This window comes from Cebidichthys violaceus, unplaced genomic scaffold (assembly GCF_023349555.1).
Source record: "Cebidichthys violaceus isolate CVI_PGR_0920_01 unplaced genomic scaffold, fCebVio1.0.p SCAF_9, whole genome shotgun sequence".
Taxonomy (NCBI): domain Eukaryota; kingdom Metazoa; phylum Chordata; class Actinopteri; order Perciformes; family Stichaeidae; genus Cebidichthys; species Cebidichthys violaceus.
This window is the reverse complement of record NW_027176975.1, coordinates 8,391,327-8,416,118: the sequence shown is the minus strand read 5'-3', so window position 1 is coordinate 8,416,118 and position 24,792 is coordinate 8,391,327. Positions and strand designations below refer to the sequence as shown.

At 42.2% G+C, this 24,792-nt stretch overlaps 2 protein-coding genes across 8 annotated transcripts; one reads left to right on the top strand and one right to left on the bottom strand.

Moving 5' to 3' along the window:
• Positions 1-611: 611 nt before the first annotated feature.
• si:ch211-166a6.5 (clustered mitochondria protein homolog) lies at positions 612-11,085 on the bottom strand. Its single transcript, XM_068703535.1, has 28 exons — positions 10,840-11,085; positions 8,992-9,101; positions 8,635-8,806; positions 7,725-7,856; positions 7,474-7,628; positions 7,226-7,380; positions 6,916-7,038; positions 6,650-6,782; positions 6,463-6,555; positions 6,196-6,362; positions 5,842-6,021; positions 5,296-5,733; positions 5,135-5,208; positions 4,908-5,012; positions 4,726-4,826; positions 4,453-4,605; positions 4,307-4,369; positions 3,892-4,136; positions 3,709-3,793; positions 3,418-3,571; positions 3,153-3,292; positions 2,881-2,961; positions 2,577-2,702; positions 2,368-2,477; positions 2,168-2,261; positions 1,958-2,083; positions 1,803-1,876; positions 612-1,483 (listed from the first exon to the last, which is right to left on the bottom strand). Exons 1-28 carry the CDS (start codon positions 10,883-10,885, stop codon positions 841-843), a joined length of 4,278 nt encoding a protein of 1,425 aa, XP_068559636.1. The 5' UTR covers positions 10,886-11,085; the 3' UTR covers positions 612-840.
• Positions 11,086-12,214: 1,129 nt separating this feature from the next.
• ddhd2 (DDHD domain containing 2) lies at positions 12,215-24,204 on the top strand. Of its 7 annotated transcripts, XM_068703508.1 has the most exons (20): positions 12,215-12,318; positions 12,563-12,644; positions 13,049-13,257; positions 15,119-15,311; positions 15,646-15,839; positions 15,960-16,049; positions 16,200-16,320; positions 16,426-16,515; positions 16,662-16,803; positions 16,931-17,139; positions 17,234-17,295; positions 17,406-17,525; positions 17,855-17,950; positions 18,430-18,606; positions 18,717-18,743; positions 19,204-19,359; positions 19,736-19,838; positions 19,943-20,104; positions 21,743-21,914; positions 22,063-24,204. In XM_068703508.1, exons 3-20 carry the CDS (start codon positions 13,138-13,140, stop codon positions 22,142-22,144), a joined length of 2,316 nt encoding a protein of 771 aa, XP_068559609.1. In that variant the 5' UTR covers positions 12,215-12,318; positions 12,563-12,644; positions 13,049-13,137; the 3' UTR covers positions 22,145-24,204. The 7 variants fall into 7 exon arrangements, with proteins under 7 accessions (XP_068559609.1, XP_068559612.1, XP_068559610.1 ...); XM_068703511.1 differs by lacking the exon at positions 12,563-12,644 and having other exon boundaries at positions 13,127-13,257; XM_068703509.1 differs by lacking the exon at positions 12,563-12,644.
• The last annotated feature ends 588 nt before the right edge of the window (positions 24,205-24,792 follow it).

Here is a 24,792-nt window from a genome sequence, read left to right as displayed (position 1 = left end):
CATGGTAGTTTGTTTTAAGGCCTTATTTGGAAGCAAAAGGGACTGTTGAGCATCTAGAACTGGTTCTGCCTGAAGGGCCTGTCTCTGTTTGACAACGCCTCTCATGCTTTTTGTCCTAATCACTGGCAGGCACGCTGTTTGATGAAGGCACTGAGCCCAAAGAGGCAGGGATTTAAAGATGTGATTGGGCCATTAACAAAAAGAAGAAAAACAAAAAGACAGTTATTTTGGCCCAAAAGGCGCGTTGGCCCACCGAGAAAGTACCCAGTCTGCCAGCTGGCCAGTGCAGTCCTGCTGCTCATACTTGCTGGTCAAGCACATCTCTAGATATCCAACACTTTTTCAGTGTTGAAACGTACATTTTGAAATGGCATGTTCTTTCTGGAGCATTACCCTGAACAAAAAGTTGATGATGGTTTTCTAATCTTAAGCAAGGTTGTGACTGTGCAGAATGATTTCCACTGATGTTTTACCGTACACATCAGTGGCTGTCTGAAGGTTGAGAAAACAGCCTATGGTATGTTTGGTAAAGTGATTGTTAGTAATGTATACAATATTTCTTGTAAATGGAGAAGAAATTAGGTGTAGTCACCCCCAAAAAGCAACATCACTTGTAAACCAGAGTAAAAGTTTATTTTTGAAAAAACATCACTCTGCAGTACAGCCCTCTCCCAGCATCATCAATAACATCTCCAAAACAAATACTCAAAACCTCACTCTCTGTTGCCAGCTTCATATTCATTCGATCAAATCGCATCTAGGATCCTGGAAGAGTTTTCTCTTACAGCAGTCACTTGGAAAAGCTTGACTACAACACTGTTTTCCTGTTTTGATATATTTTCACTCTTGAGCTGTCCCATTAGCAGTGACTTTATCTGCTGCTATGTTGACCACTGTGTCTTTCCCTCCATTGGCTTTTGAAACAACATCTGCCCAGGTTCCTTTGCTCTTTAGGACTGACGGGCTTACAGGGATGTCACAAGCTCCATTTGTGTCACCATTAACCTCATCTGACTCAGAATTTATCACAGTAACTGTTGCATCAGATCCGATCTCCCCATTGACTGTGTTGCTGTTTGCGTCATTTGGTGTGCTGTCCCTGACCTCTGACTCCCCATTCACTATCTTGACCTCAGCATCTGAAGCTGCTCTGTCACTGTCTGCTGCGTCTACATCTGTTTTCTCCTCATGCCCGTTCACTTCAGCTGGCTGCACCACATGACCATTAACTGAAGCTGTGGCAGCACTCTTCACCAAGGTCTCTTCCACTGGCTGCTCCTGTTGGCCCTCGCTGGTATTCTCCACCGCCGGGCTTCCTCCATCATCTGCTTCCTTCCTGCTTCCTGTTTCTTGATCTGAGCTTTTCTCTTCTCCATTCATAGTCTCTGAGGCGACGAGCTCGTCGGTCACTATGAATCCCAGTTCTTTTGCCACCGCTGCCTTCAGTTCTTTGTGTTTCTTCCTATACTCCTGGAGCCCGTCTCTACGAAAACAATACATTCATGATTGGCTTCTTACCTAACAGCACACTATTGAAATGCACATACATGTTGCTGCAGCCAGTTGTGTTTGAAAAGGTGATTTGAGATTTTAGTGTACAATTCTAAGAGTTTCCAGTTTCTTGTACTATGTGTTGGGTTTAAAACACATTTCTTACATTTTTGTAACAGCAATAACAGGCATGAAATATTCAGATGGCCCATTTTTAAACATGTAGGTAAAAGTTATGCCTCATTTAGTATTTTAAAGGTCCGACATTTCAGCGCAGTGCTTCAACAAGTTTTAAGCTTGTGAATATTTACCTGTGTGTAATGCTGCTGATCCCGGTCACCAGAGCCATTTGCTCCAGCATAGAGTCAGATGTGGGACTTAGACACTGAGGACAGAGAGGACAGGGACATCAGTAAACACACTTTTTTTTCCTTTTTTTTTAGACCACATGATCTCCTGGACGTACCTCCACTGCCTGCTCCGTGCAGTCAGCTCCTGCCTGTCTGAGAGAGCGCTCCACCTTCACCGCTTGCTTGGTTATAGTGCACAGAAACTCTTTGCTGCAGCGTGACTGAGGGTGATCCTCTCCAAGCTGAGAGAGAAAATAACCGTACGATGACATGCACATACAAACCAATCTCTCTCAAGTGCAGCTGTCGCACGCTGATATACTGACCATGGAGGTAAAAGCAGTGAGGGCCTCTTTCTCATGGCTCATAGCACTTCTGTAGTCTCCCTTGCTGCACATCCACTGGGCCAACAGGTGCTGACTGCACGGACAAGCAACCAAAGAGGGAAATTGTGAGAATGTTAGGAAATAGGGACAAAATAGATTCACTTTTTTACAAAATACGAGTGCTATAAATGGCGTCTTACTTGAGAGCGGTGTGCAGATGTGAGGGGCCGAAGAAGGAGGTGTTGAGTCTGAGGGCGTTCTCTAAGAACTTACCTCTCTGATCTCCGGTCAGCACCAACCCAAGACAGCTCTGCAAGAAAACAATGAGAGGGTTGCCATTGTCGAAACATTAAAAATTGTCTATAAAGATGTTGTGAAAAGCCTTTTTTGGGTGCTTGTCGTAACCTACATCCAGTGTTGCGGTGTAAGGATGGTCCTCTCCATGGACTGTTAGCATTAGCAGACGAGCTCTGAGGAGACACTTCTGGGCCAGGGCAGTCTCCCCTCCAGCAAACACATACACACCCAACAGGGCCTGCACATAACAACAAAATGATAATAATCACACTCTACACTTATGGCATAAAATCCTACAGAAATGTGTAGTAATGGACCCAGGGGTACAGTTGGGATACCTCTATCTCACAACAGTGACCAGTGGTTCTATTTCCAGTAGCGGTATGTGTGGATGAACAATATGTAGCTATACTCACATATTGGTGGATAGTGTTTGGATGGTCAAAGCCAAGCACTCTCTCACTGACGACCACTGCTTTCAGCTGGATGCTGCGAGCCTTGAGAGCACAGAAAGTCACAGCAATGACACAACGTAATGGCCTGCTTCATGTATATCAATCATTACCAATCCAATCACTTCATTACCTCATGAAATTGACATAGACAGTTCGGCCTTTCCCTTAGTTGCATTATGTTGCTGCAACATGTGTATATGTAGCTGTAACAAGTAGTGGTGCAGTGAGCCTACCTCAGCTGCCTTGCCCTGCACGAAGGCCACCTTGGCCAACAGACTGTGGCAGTAACAGGCCTCAAGGTGCAGGTCGTCACACACCCTACCAAACAAGTAGGTTGCTTCTTTCAGGTGTTCATGGGCCTGATCCAGCAGACCTGCAGTTGGGGAGCACACAATAACGTTGCACTTTTCATTCAGATTTTGTTCTAAACCACACATTGAGCACAAATATTACAAATACATGAATCTGCAGCAAAATGACCCGGCCTTATTGACCCACCCTTCTGAATGAAGTTCTGTGCAGCTCGATAAGCTTTTGAAGCATCCACAGTCGGCATGTGAATGTGCTTGACAACAGGGAAGATGTTGAGGATGTCGTCTGGACCAATGGGAGCTTTATTGTGGTTGTCAAGGACGTAGTCTCTCAGTCTCAACTGATGAAGACACAGAAAGAACAAACATACTTTCCCCTGTAATTATACAGTATCTCTGGAATTTAGCAATTTCATCTCATTGTACATTACAGCATTATTAATATTTGTGTGTTTCAGTTGTGACCGATGTCTGTTACCTGTACTCCAGTCTTTAAACAGAACTCTCTGAGCAGAGAGATCTTCTGAAGGCCGTAGTGCTCCACTAGGTGGTTCGGACCAGAGCTGCCACAAATAAAAAATACAGTTATTCTAACACTGAATCTGAGCCATTGTGCAACTAACAAACACGGGGAGAGAACAAACACATGCTGTGTCCTCACCCAAGGCTGTCAGAGATGTTATATGTTTCAGCAGCATTCTGGCAGACCAGATTCCACAACTCGGCCCCTGCGAGCATGCTCCAGGGCGTACTTTCAGAGGCCCCGGCTCCGGCCCCGGCACCTCGGCCTCGCCTCCTTGATTTCTTCTTAGTCTCATCCCCCACAGGTGCAGGCGTGAAGTGAGGAACTAATAAGCAGCACAGAAAGTGACTGACAGCTGCAGAGAGACAAGGCACGTCCACACCCTGCAAAGACATAAACAAAGTTATTCGTTCAGTCTTTCTGCTGCAGTTTAAATTCTTCAGTTCAGTCTTTCAGTGTTTTTTCTGTGTGTGGACACACACCTGCACCTCACTTTGAGGTGTGCAAACATAAGAATGAAAAGGAATGCTGTGTACAGAATACTGTAAAGTACCTGGAGGAAACTGTTGAACACTCTTCTTGTTGAGCGGGTGAAAATTTCCCCTATGACCAATCTCTGGTTAAGAAGAAAAGAGGAGTGTTAGAAAGCACAGTTACATCATTAAGACTAAGTTTGACCACTTTGTAAATCAAACACACCATTATATGCCTCAGGCGCTCCTTGTGTTCTGATTGGCTGATGGTCGTGATTACATGGCCCAGATATCTGAGGTTGATGCCTCTCTGGTGTAGCGCCTGTTTTAGAGAGACTCCATCCATTGGTGCCTCATTGCTTTGGAGGCAAAACTCCACCTGCACACACACACACACACACACACACACACACACACACACACACATACAGATAAATGGTGAGTTGGTTGCATGTTTGCTGTAGATGTGCATATTGTAGAACTGTATGTAAACACTTACGAAGGCTGGTATCTGATGTGTGATGGTGAAAGCAGCAGCTTCCCTCAGTAACCTCTCCTGCAGCTTCGTTGACTTACTTTCACCAGGAGGGAAGGATACTTCTAAACACAAAACACAAGAAGCGTGTCATATTGTGTTCCAGCAAAAAGATTTGACTGTGTGTGTGTACTTTCTCATGGTACCTGGAGAGAAGACGTTTGGGTTAAAGCGCATCTCAAAGATGATGTCGCTGACTGAGCCCACTTCTTTACAAGCAGCTCGTACTGCCTTAGTGGCTCGAGAATCACCTGCAAGCATATGAACACTTGTCAAGTAAATGCAGGATATATAATGGACAAAGTTCTTTATGTGTTAACTTTAACTTTGGTTTCCATTCAGTTAGTTAGTTATCTACTAAAACACGTCTTACAAGCTGTTGCACATTCTTCAAAGCCTCCATTCTTGTCCAACGTCTCCCTGACATGCTGAGTGAACTGTAAATGTCTTAACAAAGCAAAAAGCAAAACTTCAACTTGTTGGAAAAACTTTAAAAACTGAGTTCAAAGTGTTTTTATTTCATGTATAACTCACTTGTGCTGGGTGAAGGCCTGCACCAACTCTGGCCTCAGTCGACAGAGTCCGTGAGGGAAGCTCCTTGGAAGCCCAGAATCTGATTGATAATTCTCTGGCCAACCTTCTTTTACACAACCCTTCTTCTCCTCGTCCTCTTCACAGCTTTTATTACTCTCCTCTTCTTCAGTGACTGTCTGGCCTTCTGTCTCCACCTCTGGGCAGAAGTTGGCATCAGCTGGGAAGATCCTGAACACATCCAGTATGTAGAACCTCCCATCAGCACCCAACAGTCCCTGAGCGTCCACTGAGGTGAACAGCGGTACCTTGTGACCGTTGGGCCCCACAACAACATGTCTCTGGAGAGAGAGAGATTTGGCAGCCTGAGCCATGAGCTCTAGGAGCCGTCTGCGTTGGGGGGACTCTTGGGGTCCTGCAGCTAACCCGTACAGCAAGCCTCTATAGAGCAAAAGAAGGAAGACAATTAGCAGATTAAAAACACAAAAATGTCTGCCTCACTGTGTGACACCACTACCACTGTGGATTGTTGAATAATGGGTCCACTACCTTGAAGCGGGAGCAGTTGCCTGGTCCTGCTCTGAGCCCTCCAACCCAGGGGCCAGACCCTGAGCAGACAGACGCACTCCTCTGTAGTCTACAACGGCTGTAGGTAGAGTGTGCAGCCCCTGCAGCCCCGCGATGTCACTGTAGGCCTGTACTCCTTTAAGCTCCAGCCTCTGAGCAGCCCTGCAAGAAGAAGATGGGGAAACAGTTGAATAATCAGTGAGAAAATCAATGTTGTTCTGAAAGTGAAACAAAACCTCCTTTAATCCTTTGCAGGCATATAACATCATATACAATTGAGAGCAAGTGGCTTTACATCTATAGTATCTCATCATTGAACATGTGCTTTGCTCTCACCTGCGACCCCTGTCCCCTCCGAACATTGCGCTTGCTGCCCCTTGGCTCATGAACAGGCCGCCCAACAGGAAAGCTGGGTCGTCAGGGTTTCCATTCACTGGCTCCACAAAGCCATCTACAACAGTTTCTGCCCCCTGCATCACAGCCCTAACAAATGCACTGTTAACCTGAACAAAACAAAAAAAAGTAGAAATGAAGATTAGAGGGGGAGAAGCTGAAATCAGGAGATAAGAGTCCTGTTATAAGATAACTGTTTTTCTTGGTTACCTGGAGCAGAGCTCTGTCCCGCTGCAGCCTCTCCTCCAGGCTGCCATTTGGAAGATTTCTGGCAGCTTGTAACTCCTCATTCCAGTCTGGAGCCTACACATACCACACATAGTTACACATAATATCACTGCCACCAGCACGCTAACCAATAAATAGCAACAAATAATTGTGCTGTGTTGTAAATAACCTGTGTTGCTGACTGTTCATCAACTCCCAGTCGGCTGAAGGTGTTTTTATGAGTGCGAGAGGCGCAGGGAGGCCCGAGCCAGCTCAGTGTGTGGTAAGGAGTGGGCATAGCCTCTACTGTAGGTAACTGTGCCCTGAAGGAAGAAACGTTTACATTATCAGTTACTATGATCATTTAATGATTTTAATTTGAAACCCCACTGTTTCTGGATTCTGGCAAAATACTGTAGTATTCATGCTTCCTTAATGTATAGGTAGTCATTTTACCTGTTTTTTAACGTGGTCAAAGTTTGTTTGAAGGCAGGGCTGATGTGACAGAGCAGGTCGGTGAAACTGTGACAAACTGAGGAAGACTGTGCAGGACGAGGATCAAATACTTCTTCTGTAGATCTGAGATGAAGATTATTGAAAATAATTGATAACTAAACTGAAACATTCATGTAGTTAAAGGTCAACCATTTACACATAACTTTATTCAAACATAATGGAAATAAGACAGCTAGGACCATCATTAGCCTTTTTATACATTTTCTACTATAAGTTATTAACCATTAAACGGAAATAAAAATATCTTTACCTATTGAGAAAGAACCCTTTAGGACAGGATGTGATCTCACACCGTCGTCCCTCCATTGTCACCACAGTGATGTACAGGAAGTCTCCCTGCAGCTTCCTGTGTCCTGGAGCCGGGTTCCAACAGCTGAGAGACAAGTCTTTCAGGTAGCTGGGGGACTGATGAGACGGATATAAAGTCACAGAGATTTAGTGTGTCTGTGGGAATGAGGCCTGGCCTAGTGTGAAACAAGATTCCAGGTGATTACGTACCTCTGGTTGGGAGCTGTGTGGTAGCAGGGCCATGAGTGGTCTCTCTGAGGAACCAGGGAGGAGGTACTCAGGGGGAGCTCCGTCCTGGTTGGTTGTTTCTGTTTTTGTGTTGCTTAAAGAGCGTTTTAGGCTCTTTCCATTCGGTAAGCTGGAGTCTGCACAGGTAACGAAAGGAAATCTTCAGTATGAGCTTGTTTGTGAATTGTTGTATCTTTAAATGACCCTTTTGTCTAAGTGTCCAGTGTGTGTACCTGGTGTGTGTGTGAGTGTCTCCAGAATGCTTGGTGAGCGTCCTTCTCTCAGTGCATCCTGAGGTCCAGATGCTCTCAGCAGCTCAAGCACACGAGCCAGATGGAGTCTGGCTGAGCGGGCGGTGTAGGGTTCTGGAAAGACACACGGCTGTATTATAGAGATTGCACTGGCCTTCATGAAACTGTGGACGCTCTTCTTAAACAGCCATAATGCACAGGACAAATACTCTGCTCTAGGATGTTATGACATCAAATGAATTAAAGGATTTTTATATGTATGTTATGTTTTGCATTTTTAATAGCACATTGGGTACCAATTAATCAATGATGCATACTCATACAAGAGTCTGACAGGATATATACTGCACATAGTAGCAGATTGGCTGCAGAATATGTTGCAGTATTTTAACAGCTAGCTGGTGAGAAACTGAATAATTGGTTGGCACACACTTGTTATCTCTGCAACTATAAACCTTGTTATGATGACTCAGAAAAGGTGAGTCAGCCTTACGTTGAGGTGACAGAGACTTCAGTGTGTGTAAAATGGAAAGAGTGATGGGTGTGGTGAAAACGTGAACTGGATTATTCCATTCAATTCTATAATTAATTATTATACCATAAATGACCCGAGATATGTAGAAACATACGTGGACATGTGAGAGAGAATAAAACTATATTGTTAAAAGGCCAGACAAACAATTTATAGAGTATTATTAGATTATTCTTAAAAAGCTAAAGCTGCCTAAAGATTCTAACTGTCAAAACCCATTATGAAGATATTGAATAAATCTTAAACATAATTATCCTATTAAAATACATGCAAGACAAAACTGTACTGACATCAGAGTTATTAAACATGTAGATTGACCATAAAGCTGAACTAAAAGAGAGGACTCTTAAAAAAACCCACCTTCCACCAGGCGAAGGATGGCGCCTGGTTTAAGCCCCTTAAGGCTTTGCAGTTCTGCAAGGGGGTCCAGAGTCGTACCAGCGAGTGCCAGCGACAAGTTGGAACGTGGACACACCTCATCCCTCAAAAGCAGAGTCATTACTGCATCTTGAACAAGCCAAAATCCATGGACCTACAGAGACGCGTGGTTTAACACAGCAAGTAATGCCCAAATATAGATTATAAACCTGACAATACTATTTTTTTTAAAGTCTGTTATCTGAGAATAGTTCCTGCAAAACTGTTGGTTTCCATCTTGTTATTTACAAATTAGTGAACACTAGGGAACAGAGAGGAAACAACAGTCTGGCTTTGTACCTGCAGCTCAAATGGCTCTACTCCGGCTCCCTGGATCTTCACAGGGAACGATGTCTCCTCGTGTTGCTTAATGCCGGCGGCATCCTTTCCACCAATCAGGCTCATTTCATCTGTTTCAAGAAGACACAAAACTAACTCAGAATAACCACAGAGCACTGCACTGGACAAGCAAATAGTTGAGTTTGTTTTCCTGCCTTCTGCTCATTACATGCTGGGATAGTTCCCAGCTCACTGATGCCGAAAACCTACGCTGCTGTAGAAAATGCGTTTCGTGTTGAGAATCAAACAATAACGTTAATCTCTAAAATGATTAGGAACTGGAGTGAAGAGTCTCTCACACGTAACTGTAAGAGGTAACTTACATGCAAGTATGCAAGTAACTGTAAGAGGAAGGGAAAGTGGGGTGTGTCTGCCTTTTTACACACACACAGGACCAGAGGGAGGGCAGGTCCCAGCGTGTGCCGTAACCTTCAATGTGACTAAACCTGTTGCTTTTGCCTCCTGGTCTTCATGTTACCACCACGCCCAGTGCTGACATGAACTTAAAGCTTGGCAGTAGAGTAAACTTGCGTTCATGGATGCGTGCACTTATTATACATACAAAACCTTTTGGCATGTACACAGCAAAGCAGAATATTTTTTTGCACTCATCTCTTAAGATTGTTATTCATTCTACAGTAAATCCCCAGCTCTTGCTGTCAATCTGGGACTACTTTACCACTGGAAAGCACCCCAAAAAAAGCTTCTCTGTTCATGATTGGCTGGAAGAAGGTCCCTCCTCTCTGCAGGATTGGATTAGCCTCTTTTATATTTGGATTGTGACCTTACTACAACCGAAAACAGCATTTTTTTCAGCCCTGCCGAGTTTACTTTGGCACTTATTTCTGAGGTTAGCTTGCACCAGGAACCAGTGATTCTCAAAGTAGGGTCTGGGGACCCCCAGGGATCCAAGGCACTTTACCAGGGTGTCCGTAACAAGTTTGCAGATTTATTATTTTATAATTATAAGCATATAAAAAATGAATACATCTATTTTTATATCAATAAATTATATTTTGATCTTTCAATCTATAATAGTTCATAGAATATAATTTTAAAAAAGAAACAGGCTAGATTAAATTATTCCAGGGGACATAGGTGAGGGGGTCCCGTGTATATACTCTATCTGGGAAGGGGTCTTTGGCTGAAAATAACATTGAGAACGTCTGCCATAAACTAAACAAGCTAAAAAAAGTCCTACTCTATATGTAATATAGTCATGTTAAATTCAGTTAAGCCATCAATCCAGCTGTGCACAAAGATTCAAAGAGTCAAGGCAATCCAACCTGAAGACGGGCAAACACTGACTCTTCCTTAATTCAATCATTTTGTCTTGTGAAGGCGGAGAGGCAGAAGTTCAAAGAAAGGCCCAGTTAGGAATGTGGCAAAGGGAGAAGCAATTAGGAGGTAAATAAGGTGGTTGGAAAATATTTGGGAGGTTGTTTTTTTTACAGGATACAGAGATTTGTACAGAGATGTTAATACAAGCTAATCTTTGTCTCCTTTGTCCTTAAGGGATTATAACTGAGGAGTTACAGTTTGTCTAGGGATTTCAGGTTGATCTCAGCATGCCTCTGTGTGTATACATTTAACCATAAAACTTTACAGTGCGAAGCAGATTGAAAAGTTGGTGAAAGAATAGCACCAGCCATGTTCAGAACAGCAATGCAGTGCTAAATCTCCCACTCTCCTCACATTCTCCAGCGGGGGAGGCACCAGATGAAAAAAGGAGAAGAGGAAAGTGTAATAACAAGAGAAGCACATAGACAGAGGAACAGAAAAGAAAAACACATTGCAGGGTTTCCTCACCAGCCTTGGCCTGATTCCGTCCTCCTTTCTTTACTTTGTCCTTCATGGCTGTGAGTTATAGTCTTTCCTGAGCTTTCTTCTTGTGTTTTTCCTTCTCTGTGTTGGAAGCCGCTTTCCCCTCAAAGTCTTGCTTCAAACTGCTGAAGGAATGCACAAGAGAGGGAGAAGAATCGTGCAGCCGGATAGTTAAGAGAGCCCAGCAGAGTGAAAGTAAATGGCTGTCTGTTCAGGATTGTGACTCCTGCCCCTCTCTGCAACGAAAACTCGTTCAAGCTTATCTGTTCTCTCTGACTAAAAAAGCCACACCCTCTTATTGCTCCACACAGGCTCATTACTCTTCACGTCTCTCACATTTTGTTGGACTGGGTGTGTCTATGCAACCACCCAACTTTTGACAAAAAAAGTACCTCATGTTACAAATGCCACAAGGTTCATTTAGGGAATTTATGTATCCATGGTTTCATGAAAACAGAGGGATATAAACCCCACACCCAAGGTAAGGGATTCCTTATTAGTGAATCCTCTTTATGTTAGACTCACATGAGACAGCAAACCGAAAATACAACCACAGTAAACTTGCCAAAAAAGGGTGTGTCGATCTCTCAAGTTGTGGTTGTAAGAGGCCTATACTGTCACATATCACACATACCTGGGCATATCTCACTCCAAACCAATCATTAACATTTCTGTGTTAGGCTGAGCGGGTGATCTGTTTAGTATGGCAAGAATGCCATGTTGTATTGATACTCCACATAACATCTAGGCCTACAGTATGTTAGGCGGCATTCCCTGGTTTATTCCACCTCTCAGCTGAATATTCACCACTTATTAAGTGTTTGACATAATAGTACTGCAGCGGAATTTTTTTTATATAAAATCCTCATTCTGACCATCACCAGCATAAAATCCGCTGTATCATTGGTAAAAAAAAAAGTATATATACTATATATATATATATATGTGTGTGTATATATATATACTGTATATGTGTGTATATATATATACTGTATATGTGTGTATATATATATATATATATATATATACATATACATTTTGGGTATATATATATATATATATATATATATATATATATATATATATAGTTGGGGTATATATAAATATAACTTCTGCACCTCAAAAAAAACATCCCATTTACTGAATTTATAGAAAAGTTATAAATTGACGTTATTTTTACCTTCAACTACATGGGTTACGTACAAACTTTGTACGCCGTGTTCTCGGCAGAATAAAACCAATAATCAAAATCATTACGAAACAGCTTCATATTTGGGGGCGGGGGCCTGGTGACGCTGTGTTGCTTCATGTCGCCTTCAAGTGTTCCTTGTAAATTTGACTTTTATGCAGGAATATTTGGTTCTTTTGTACTATACGGGATGTTTTCAGAGACTGTGTTTGATTCAGAGGTTGGCAGACTCATAACTACTTTGTGTTACAGCGGAATATTGATCTGAAGAAAATGTAAGATTTTATTATTGTATAAAAAAACGGACATTGGACCAGAACGCTGTGTTTCAGCCATATTTCACTATCTTATCATCACACTTTGAACACTCGGGCTTCACAGAAAACACTGTCATTGCAATGACGTCGTTGTTTTAGACCGTTATTTGTCCGTTAGTCTGGTCGTTTGTGAGCGTCAATGGGCTCTATGCTCGTAATACTCATATTTCCGAAAACACTGTAACCAGCTATCGTTTGACAGGAGACTGTCCTTGGCTAGCCGAGCTAGACCTGGCTAAACAACGAATACAAACCCTCTGCGTCCACTGTAGGTAAAGCTGTCGGTGAGTTTGAGTCGACCGTTGTCTGTTACTAGTGCTAAAACGTTCAAAAACACCAACAGGATGTGAAGACGGAGAACCTAAAACCGGAGTCCGGTTCGCTCAGCCTAACTCAGCTAGCTAACATATCTAGCATGAACCTCAACCAACCTCTAGGATGTGATTATTGTGTTTGTCTTTGAAATACACACAGAACTATCCGTTAGCATTAGTTTTGTTCAAGACAGTGTCAAGAAATCCTTAAGTGCCAACTCAACGTCAGTTAACGTTAACCTGCTCAACAACAGTGTGGTGCAGGTATCGCCAGTCAATCCCTTTGTAAACTTGACAGGCTTACATGTTATGTAACGTTAATAGTTGTGATGGTGTTTTAATCCTCCTTTTTGCTCTCATTTTTGTGTGTGCAGCTAAGTTCATTACAGGCTCCTGTGTGTGTGTGTGTGTGTGTGTGTGTGTGTGTGTGTGTGTGTGTGGCCCGGGGTCAGGTCTAAGGCTGATGTCACACAGTCCTGGTGAAGAGGGGGGTCTATCTCAGGCTGCCCCAAAGGTCAACACACGAGACCTGTTTGACAACCCCACTGAAACTGTGGCAACAGAGAACACGCCTGAGGATCAGGTGAGGTGTGTGTGGGGGATTTTTTGCATATGTGTATATCTGTGTTGTTTGTCAAAGTCTGTTTCCTGTAGCTCCATGATTGGGGTTAGGGTTTAGGTTAAGTTATGGTTAAGCACTGAAGATATTGGGATTAGTTTTGGGTTTAAATTTAGGTAAGGGATAACACACATTGATGGGAAACTGACTTTAACACAGACACACAGATCTTGTGCATATTTTTTAGTGTTATGGCCTTTATTCATCACAAATAAGTTGTTACAAGAAATTCTTATTATGAAAAAACTATTGAAGACATAGACAATACATCATTGATGTTCATTGTCTCAAGAATAATTTAGAAATCTATGGTGCTGTACAGAAAATAGAATCAGTCTGACCTGTCAGAGTTATCATCATTTTGCAGTACACAGTCAATAGGTTATCTCCTACATTAAAGATAATGTTAAGTCATATCATCCTTTCTCATTGATCAGCTGGAGTTGCATAAAAGGCTACTTGGGTCCTAGTTGTTGATTAAAGTACGCTCTCAATGTGTTATCTCCAATAATCTATTTTCAGTCCTGGACTAGGTTGTCCAGGACTAGGTTGTGATCAGGGAAAACTGTTAGAGAAATTCACTCGAAGCTGATGTAAAAGTAATTATCACAGGACATTTATTCTTGCAAGAAGGAGACAGAGTTGAAACACATACAAGTCATGTATCAAGGCTGCTCAGAGGTCTTTCTCTGAGTCTCTGATATTTATACGTGACATGTCTTGAACTCGCCCCTTCCGCACAAGCAAACGTCATCTTGACGTTTAGTAAGATATACAATCGTCCCTTACAGAAGGTCACACTGACTGCTAAACGAGGAACATCTGAGGATAACAAGTGTGAAGAGAATTCACACAGGAGCCCCAGACTTCATGAAGCCTTGTATGTTAAACAATAAGAACTGATCATTCTAAAAGTTATTTTTCTCCAACAAAAACCTAAGAGGTTTAAGCTATACATTTGATAGAAGCAACATACAATGACACCGTGTACAGTTTCAAGGCCATGCCAGTGATTAAATACTCAACAGTTGTGTTAGAGATATAATTCACTCTTTTCAGATGAAAAGTGCAAGTGTTCAGAGCGAATGTGTCTCCCAGTCAATGAGCTGGAAACATACATGTGCCTGGATGGAGTATCATGAATCTCTTTCCTGAAGCTTTTTTTGTGTTGTATGACATTCAACAAATAGCCATCATATAGTCTGTAATCTTAAGGCTGGTGAGCAGTGCAAACAGGAAGGTATTACTTGCAAGGAGATTTTATTTTTAGGAAGGGTGCTCCATTCACAGTTTACTCTAAATTGTATTTCAAATCTTGACACCTCAGATTACTGATTTGGCAGTTGTGTGTAATGTGGGTGTTTGTTGTTGTGTCAAGCAGTGGCAGGCTCTCTCTTTCAACACACTAAAACAGGAGCAGTGGAGTACCAAATGTGTTACTGGCAGCATTGTTTGTGAATGTAAGATATTTGGTGGAAAAGGGTTGTTTACAAGCTGTAGTTGGATCAGTTGTGCAAAGAAGAAGAGACAAGGGACATCTTGTAGAGGGGGGTAGAATAAAACAAGGCTTTGTGCTGCTAGCCAAGGGGAGGCCTAATCCTTTCCTGTCCAATTGTCCTCTTCTTTGTCTCATGGTCTCAAGTTCCTCGATAGGAGCTGAATGGAAGGGCGCAGACTAAGCTCAGACTTCTATATTTTCTTATTCTGGGACAGCGGGGAACAGGTGTATACCCAGGTGTACTGTATATAGCAGGTATTTGCTTTCTAACTGAGCAACACTGCTGACATGAAGAATAAATATTGATTGAACATAATTTTTCTCCAGGTGTCGCCTGCAGTGGATGAGGCCTCTCCTTCTTCCACGTCCTCCTTTGAGATGCTGGACACGGAGTCGGCCCCTGCTCCTTATCAAGAAGTGCAGCCTCACTGGTTCTTCTGTCGACGGGCCGATGACAACACCTCCTGGCTTCCTTTCAGCAGAGAAGACTCTAACAAGCTAGAGAAGGCCTGCCACGCTGGTAAGCATGTGTATATACTTTACATGTACATTATATGCTGTACGCTATTTATAAAGGTGTGTGTAATTAGGCATGTATAAACAGCCGTGAGACGATACAATGTCAAAATATTACTGTTGCCAACACTTGCCTGGTGCCCAGTAGGACGCTTTACTCTCTTGACGGGAAATGCTCAGCGTTACAGTTTCAGGCTCATTATGCTACATCGACGGTACCTTTGTTGTATACAGACGCTTTTAAGGGGGTAATGTACGGGGGCTATTTTCTTTAACACATTGAATATCTACTGTTCATTGATAATCACGTGCCTTCCCCACATCCATGTACTGTGCAGTGGGAGACCGAGAGGATGATGTGGTGATAGCTGTGGAGGGAGAGCGGTATGATGTACGTGTCAAGGAGAGGAAGCGCTACGCTGTGTACTGGGAGCAAGGCCCCACTGAAGTACGCCGCTGTAGCTGGTTCTATAAAGGAGACAAAGACACCAGGTTCATGCCTTACCCCGAGGACGTCAGCAAGAGGCTGGAGGTAGTCTGACACAGACCCTGAACACCCCCCACCACACTGCTCATTGCTGCAACTCCTCACTAACTCCTTTCCTATCCGTTTGTCTTGTCTTCCTTTCCCTCTCATCCTCTCATTTTTCAGGACGCCTATATGATAGCAGTGACCTTGGACGAATGGAAAAGGAAAGTGGAGTTTCCCAACGGAGAGTCTGTCATCTTACACAATCCCAAGGTTAGGCTGGTTTTTAATATACATTACTATGTACACTATAATTAAATAGATGACAAAGTCACACCGTGGTTTTTCTAGTTTATTTAAAATCAGGTACATTGTTTCCTTCTATTGATCATCTTCTATTTCACTTTCATGCTCCTCTCTCAGCTTATAATGCAATATCAGCCAATAGGATTGCAGGATGAGTGGGTGTCCTCCCCCTCGGAGCAGGGACGGCCTCGAACAGTCAAGAGGGGGGTGAACAACATCTCTGTAGAAATACCTGATGGTATGTGTGTGTCTTTGTGTGTACCAGTGAGAAATATACTAGCATATACACTCATTTAACAAAGTATTATTCACAGTTTAGACGTATTTCTGTGTGTTTTCGCAGGTGAACCTGAAAAGGTGGACCACCTTGTCTTTATGGTCCATGGCATCGGCCCTGCATGCGACTTGCGCTTCAGATCCATCATTCAGTGTGGTAGGTGTGAGTTTTTGTGTGAGTGTGTGTGTATATATATATATATATATATATATATATATATATATATATATATATATATACATATACATATACATATACATATATCTGTGTTTGTATGACTCTTTTTCTTCTTGTCTCTCCAGTAAATGACTTCAGGAGTGCGTCCCTGTCCCTCCTGGCCTCTCATTATAAGCGTGCTCAGCAAGATGGCGAGGTAGGAAGAGTGGAGTTCCTCCCAGTCAACTGGCACAGCGCTCTACACGGGGATGCCACTGGTGTGGACGAGTAAGCATGGAGAGAGGCAGAGAGCGAACAAAACAAGATCCCGCTTTTGTGCAATACTACGTCGTATGTCTCCAGTACTTGCAGAAAATTGTTAAACTCTGTCTTCCCTCTCTTCCCCCCACTCCAGGGACATCCAGAGGATCACTCTACCCAGCATCAGCAGGCTAAGACATTTCACCAACGACACCCTGCTGGACCTGTTTTTCTACAACAGCCCCACCTACTGCCAGACCATAGTGGACACAGTGGCCTCAGAGATCAACACGCTCCACGCCCTCTTTAAACAGAGACACTCAGAGTTCAATGGGGCTGTTTCAGTAGTGGGCCATAGCCTGGGTAAGACATGTGCAAACAAAGAAACACACACACAGTCACAAGTCATTAATATGCTGAAATTAAACATTTTCCCTTCTCATCTGTCATTCCTCAGGTTCGCTGATCCTGTTTGATCTGCTAACCAATCAGAGGACTGGATCAGAAGCCAGAGAGGGGGTACGATGACATTCATAGTAAACGATAACACCAGTATACAGATAGATTTTCTTCACATAGATAAGAAAATCCACTTTCCTGTCTTCTCTTTCTCCCTCCCTGTGCTTTAGGTGCCCTCTGGTGAGCCCTTACATCTGAACTGTGACACACTGCAGCAGACTCTGACCAGACTGGGCCTACAGCAGTACCTGGATACCCTTCAGGCAGAAAACCTAGACATGGAGTCACTGGTAATGCACATACACACACATAATGGACATACAGATTTAAGAGTAATCAGAGCCTGAAATTAAATTTTTACTCCTGGCCACTCAATTCTTTTGTCTGCCACTTGTGAAAACTATGTGTAACGCTTCAGAATAGTAAACACTGAGTCAGTGGTAGCAGACAGAAGAAATACAGAATATTTCATGTAACCTTAATCCCTGACTATTTTTAACTCAGGAATTACTTTAAAAAAATATGTTTCTTAATATAAACAAAACCCGTCTGCCAAGGTGTTAGATACTTTAATTACAAGTGTATTACTTTGTATAAAACACATCATCTCCTCTTTTAGGCTCTTTGCCAAGACAGTGATCTCAAAGATTTAGGAATTCCTCTTGGACCTCGGAAGAAGATCCTGAATTACGTCAGGAAGAAATGGCTTTCAGAGGTCAGACAGCTTGATACTATACTGAGTTTTGTTTTGTTTTGGAACATATGACCATTGTAATGCCCTTTTTAAAATGTGTTTCTTGGGTCCGGACTTCGTCTGGATAACATTGAATTGGATAGTTTCTTTGCTTGGCATTAATATACGCTCACTGTCCAGATCGAGGCAACACAATCATTCAGATGACTCCATACTTTTTCCCATGTGTATGTGTATAAACAATCAATGTGTATTTTTTGACTGATGCTGGTTATGTGGCATGCTTTTGTATGTATTTTGTATGTTCTAAGATAGGATTAAAACTATCTTATGGATCTGGTTTACTGTCGGTGAGAAACAGTTTGATGTGGCTGATTTTATTTATGGCCAGCTCCTCTTTTGCTTGGGGGATCTCGATCCCAATGAGTAACCACATAAAGTATCTACTGTTCAGATATCTTTTGAATTACTTATTATATTATATTTCTTAATCTAAATAGGATTTTAAGACAGGGGCAGTACATCTGCTGGAAGGGTTGCAAGTTCCACCTCCATTGAACAGCGACCACGATGGGAACCAGTCTTCAGGATTCCCGATGCAGCAGTCCCAGTTCCACAGGGCGCAGTCTGTCACCAGCGCTGTAGACTACGAGTACTTTGACGTCGGTATCGGACAGGTACCACACACGGACACAGACATATACAGTTGTGCTTGGGAGTACCAGTAGATAAAACGCTTTAATGCATCACCTTCCTGCTTCTCTCCTCCCCCTGCTTGCCTGGACAGACCAATGGAGGCATAGCCAAGGGACAGGTGTGTCTCACATGGTGTCCTCAGGCTTTGTCCTTTGGTCTCTATGATCTCTCTGTGCCTGGGGGTTCTTTTCACACACAGTCTGGTCTGTTCAGAAAAAAATAAAGGCGACTTGAATTATATTGGCTGTTTTATGATCAATAGGGTTTCCATGGCAAGTCACATTATGCTAAGGTGATTAAAGCCACCATCTTTGTCCCATTGAGACATGCAACCCAATACCACAGTGCGTCTGTGCTCATCCCGTCCTGCATGAATGGTCAGAGCCCTGGTCTCCCCTTTTCCTGCTGTCACACTCCCTGACCGTTGTCCTAATGTCATGAAATGTAGTTTAAATGTTAAATGTAAACACTGTTGTGCACCAGAGGAGTTGTTCCATCCGTCTGAATAGCTGTGATTTCTTCATCTCACATTTTTTTAAATAAATTTGATAGCACATGTTTCCATCCTCTCTCCACAGGTATCCATTGATTACCCACAGCTGGCTTTCCACCCTCAAACATTTTTTGCTTTTGGCTCTCCAATTGGAATGTTCCTGACGGTTCGTGGGCTGAAACACATTGATCCCAACTACACCTTCCCAACCTGCAAGAGCTTTTACAACATCTACCATCCAGTGAGTCATCACATATTTACTGTATCTGCCCATTCAGGCACATCTCCTGCACCTGCTTTTATTTGCCACAACTACAGTTTGACTTCACACACACACACCGACACACATCCATTGATCCACCCTGAACCACACAGATACACACACACCCTCCCCAGATGTAACTGAAGCATTGAATAAACACAATGACAAGAATAATAGTCCAAGTTTCACCATTGTGTATTCACACCAAGATTATTACGATTAGTGAACTTTTGGCATCAATAAACATGCACATGTGCTTCAGAGAACTCAAGAAAATAAAAAAATACATCCATGTTGAAGTCATCTAATTGGGCTCATCTTTCACAGTCAACTCTTCCCCTTTATTGCTGTGTAGTACGACCCTGTGGCCTATCGGCTAGAGCCCATGATTGTAACAGAGGTGGATCTGGAGCCCATGCTGATCCCTCATCATAAAGGCCGCAAGAGAATGCACCTGGGTATGGCTGTCTGTTCCTTTCTCTTTGTCTTTGTGTAAAGATATTGTGGTGTGAGCTTTGTGTAGTAGGCTTAATGATAATCTCTGTGTCTCTTTGTCTAATAGAACTAAAGGACAGCTTGACCCGTATGAGCATGGATTTGAAGAACAATGTTTTGGGATCGTTACGGACAGCATGGCAGTCCTTTTCCAGACTGCCAGTTGCTGCACTGCCCCCGGTGGACGAAGGAGACACTACAATAGAGAGAGACCTTCAAGAGACACAGGGTAGAAAAACACTTTTATTTGCATTTGTGCATTTGTATGTGTATGTGTGCAAAGGTGTGTCTAACCCAATGTCCTCTCACCCCTCTCTGCATGTTACCACCCTCCCCTCCCCTCCCCTCTTACACTCTATCTGGCGGTTGCTCCTGCTTCCCTCACCTTTTACCTACTTTACCTTTTGAACTTCAGCCTCAGCGGCAATCACTTCTTCTTCTTCTAAGAGGGAAGAGAAAAGTGCTGACTTTTGGACTAAAATACTGGAGTGGCCCAGGGCCCTTCATAAGCATTACTTCCAAGGTAAGGCAGGAAACAATAGAAAGAATTCGAGTTCAGTTTTCTGGTTTGAATCTGGAAAAAGAGGCAAAACTTTAATTAACTGTTTTATGGTTGAAGCTATGCTGCAATACCTGCAGAATTTATAGTAAAAAAACAACCTAATAGTACTCAGTTACTGTGGTTTACTTTGTCTTTTCAGCTCCCTCACAAAGAGCAAATGCTATATAATGCATGTCGTTATTACGACAGGCTCTCACTGCTCCTCTGCTCCTCCTTCCTCCATGCTTGACTGCACTACTACTGCTACACAGCTTATCTTCAACTCAATGTCTTCTCCTGCTGACAGTTCTGATTGGTTAAATGTATTAACCGCTTCACTAACAACAGAGACCACTAGGAACTTGTCCATGGCACATTCTTGTATGTTCTGAACAAACAGGACCAGTTGAATAGTATTGATCACAGTTGTTCACAGCAGGTGATGTCAATCATCAGTAGCAGGTCTGTAGCTACATGCAGGTGCACGTCCTGCCCTTTTCAACAGCACCTCAGGTACTTAGTCTGTCAGTTTATTAAATGAGTCACGGGGAATACAGCTGCTGTTAGAGCAGACAAATGCATCACAAAATAACTCTTCACTCTACGTTAACGAGGACTCAGAGCTTTTCTTTTACAACCCGTACAACCTTCACCTGTTGTATCAAGTATAGTGGTATACGATCCCAAACACGAGACTCTAGTTATAATGTACTAATAACATAGTACGTAGTGGACACAGTCATATGTAATTTGAGAGTAAGATTTTCATGGTTTTAATGTCCGAATTATTGCCAGTAAATGAGGTAGAGGTAGAAAATATGATATTCAAGCAGCCAGCAGTTTAGAGTTCATCAGAAGGTTTTTGTTGAGAGCCCTCGTGAGATCACTCTTAAAACAACAACACATTTTTAACATACCAACAGACACTCATCACAAAACTAACCCATCTCACTGACATTTACTTAACCTCATACTTGCACCCGTGAGTGAGACTTTGACCTGATGTGTTTGTACACAGCATCAGGTCAAAGTCTGATGTTAATTGACAATACATTCAGTGCTAATCAAAAAAACTGTCTTAACCTATAAGAGCATTCTGCAGTGGTTTTCTAAACAACCACAAAGACAGTTTTTGTGGTTGTTATTCCATCAAAGTATCTTCTTACAACATCTACAGCAGACACTCTCTTCCTTCCTGTCCATTATCTCATCTGTTCTGGTTTTACCAAGAGGTCTGAGTGAAAACAAATAGCTGCTGGCTATTGTTTTTTTGTTGTCTGTTGTCTGTCTGTGCAGCTTCATCTTTTTTTTAAAATTCTGTCGCAGCAGGAGTGTGTGACGAGGCAGAGTCCTCAGTGTCAGCAGAGCAGACGGAGCAGCCTGAGATTAAAGTGGGGATGTTGAATGGAGGACGAAGGATCGACTACGTACTTCAGGAAAAACCTATCGAGAGCTTCAACGAGTACCTGTTTGCCATCCAGTCTCACCTGTGCTACTGGTGAGTCATGAATACACGTGGACCACAGTTATTGTGACCTTTGTTATTGTGCGCTCTTGATGTTTTTCTCTTTGTTGTATCCCATTTTACGTCCCTGACTTAAATCTTTATTTAAATTATATTATGTTCTTCTCTCTCTGTCTACTAGGGAATCTGAGGATACTGCTCTCTTGCTGCTGAAGGAGATCTACGACAAGCTAGGTGTGGCCATTGAACAGTCACACCAGTAATACAGTTTTATGAAAGTTGACTTGCTTTATAGCAATGACAGTAACCTGAAAGTGACTAAAGGAAGGACAGCTGTCAGAGCCAGAGGCCGCACAATCGTCTTCCAAGATGCCTTACTGTCTGGGTTCCCCGGCCTCCCCTCCCTCGATGCTGAAGACCGATTGGTTGCAGTCAGGTGATCTCGGTTCAGATGTGACAGTCAGCCTTCGTTTGAGGGAGCAGTGGCTTCTTAGTGGTGCCTAAACTCCCAGTGCAGGACTGGGTTTGGTGTCTGATAGTTGTTTCAAATCCACCCAAACATCGCTGTCATGCTCCTGGATGCATTTCTTTGTCTTTTGTGAGTCATTCTTTATTTGACTTTGACTTTGCACTTTCACTTAACCAACAGGTGTTGACATATGCCTCAAGCTGAAGCTGAATAATATGGAAAAAGTAATGCTCATGATAAACAGTAGACACACACAGTACATGTTCAAATATGAACAAGTATAATATCTACCACATTGGTTTACAAACTGGACGTCAAAGCTGGTATTTCTATGTACAATAAGAATATATTTAAAAATCCCAGAATATAATTTAAATTGATTGTAATCTATAAGATTTTATTTAATTCCCAGCCCTATGTAATCGGACATGTAGCTTTATAATTATGTGTGTTTAACAGGGCATGTCTGTCTGACCCTTTAAACCTAAAGCTGTCTTCACCAACGAAGCACTCCGTTAGCCAAACATGAGACCTTTATAAATAAGCAGGTCCAGTGGTTTCATTTGGTTAACTATAAAATAAGATAATCCTTTATTAGTCCCGCAGAATCTCAAAATGTTTAGGTTCTGAAGGAAAATACATTTTTCCCCTCGAAGCCATATTTTTTTTTCTGTCAACACTTAGGCCACTTGAAACCCAGGGTTGCTACTCCTACATGTGTGCAATATAACAATAATGGTCTTTTTCATTTCCCATGATACTGTCATTGAAAGTTCATCTTGCCTTCTAATAATATTTTTGTTTCACTTGTTATATTTATTTAATTCTGATCATGTCTACATCTGTTTCTAAAAGAAGGGATCCAAATAAGGGTTTACGACATGTGTGTGTGTGTGTGTGTGTGTGTGTGTGTGTGTGTGTGTGTGAGAGAGAGAGACTACAGTTTGTATGTTATAAACTGTTCAGAAAGACCAGTTTCACTTTCTCTCCCCAAGGTCTGTGCCATTCCTCCTTCACCATGTTTGACTCAAAATGCATCTTTCTGTAATTCCTATCAGCAGCATATTCTTTGTTATAAAATATGGTATTGATTTAAATACAGAGTAGCATCTCACGTTCTATAACTTTTGTATTATCTAAGGGCCAAATGGTACATGTTTGTCTCTGTAGCGAGGTGACGTAAAGTCATTTTCTGTATCCCAGGCACTTCTTTGCTTTGTTAGAGCAGGGTTTCTCAACATGTTCTGGTCCTCACCCAATGCTTGGGTTCCAAAATGTTCATAATTCTCATGAACCCAGCAATAAGAGAGCTTGAAATCCTCTGCATTTGATATAAAGAGCATGATGCATAGACTATATAGAAATTATGTTTTAAAGCATGTCAATTTATTTGACAAAAATCAACATATCAATGGACTAAATACCACAAATCTGCAACATGGGGTCCAGATTACAAAGTTGAGAAACTCTGTTTAACTTTACAAATTTCTCATATGTTCCTCTCTGTCAGGGCCCACCACCAAAGCGCTGACCCTCTGGTTGTATCATCTGCACAATACATGAATAAACCTAATAGTCTTGTTCATTTGTCTTCCTTTAGAAATGCACTGAATACTTAATTATCATGGTGCCCTTTCCTTGGACTTCACCTCCGTCTCTGTCTCTGTGTTTCTAGTGTCAGTGAAACGGATCTTGATGGTCCCTGGTTCTTCTTCCATGCCATAACTTCTGTTATTGCACTTGATACGAAAATGTTGATACATACCAAAAAACGAATTGTCTCCTTTCCAAATACATACCTTATGAAAATGGTAACATGTTGTGCGTGCCATAATAAAAAACATTACAATTGTCTTCTTGTGTTTAATGAATTTAATGTAAGCATGCTTTTTCCTGAAATTTAAAGCACAATACATTAATCTGCAGCCTTTTTAGGTTTTGTATTATGTTGACTAGGACATAATTAACAGCCAAAAAAACCGACATAATTACCGCATATTGAGCATCCAAATAACACTAAATAATTTCAAAGTAATAGTATGTCATAATCAAACAGGGAGGGGGTTAATTTACAACCTCAACATCGTTACTATGGTAAGTCACTCGAGCATGCGCAGTCGTGATGAAAACAGCATCACTTGCAGCGGCTGATTTCACTAACATTGGACAACAAACATGAGGCAAGTTAAACTCTTATATGTGTTTTGGCATTTGTTTTTAAGTCAAAGTTCAGAGCTATTTGCTACATTGTTTAATTGTTAATGTATTCGTTGTTTATGGCGCTAGCAAGTGGTCAGAGTAACGTGAACTGTGGCTGTAACGTTGCTTTATACTGACTAAGAAGTTAGCGTTACATATTCAAACCATCAGCCATGGGAAATAGTCTGCTGAATGCTGTTTGTGCGCTGTTTGAGAATGAAATGTGGTAATGAGGGAGCTCCA

Coding starts and splice junctions, on each gene's coding strand:
- si:ch211-166a6.5 (XM_068703535.1), bottom strand. CDS start 10,885: ATGAAGGACAAAGTAAAGAAAGGAGGACGGAATCAGGCCAAGGCTG. Junction 8,807..8,991: donor TAGAGCCATTTGAGCTGCAG/GTACAAAGCCAG, acceptor GCGTCTCTGTAG/GTCCATGGATTTTGGCTTGT. Junction 2,084..2,167: donor TCACTGCTTTTACCTCCATG/GTCAGTATATCA, acceptor TTTCTCTCTCAG/CTTGGAGAGGATCACCCTCA.
- ddhd2 (XM_068703511.1), top strand. CDS start 13,138: ATGTCACACAGTCCTGGTGAAGAGGGGGGTCTATCTCAGGCTGCCCCA. Junction 16,050..16,199: donor TCATCTTACACAATCCCAAG/GTTAGGCTGGTT, acceptor CTCCTCTCTCAG/CTTATAATGCAATATCAGCC. Junction 16,516..16,661: donor CAGATCCATCATTCAGTGTG/GTAGGTGTGAGT, acceptor TTGTCTCTCCAG/TAAATGACTTCAGGAGTGCG.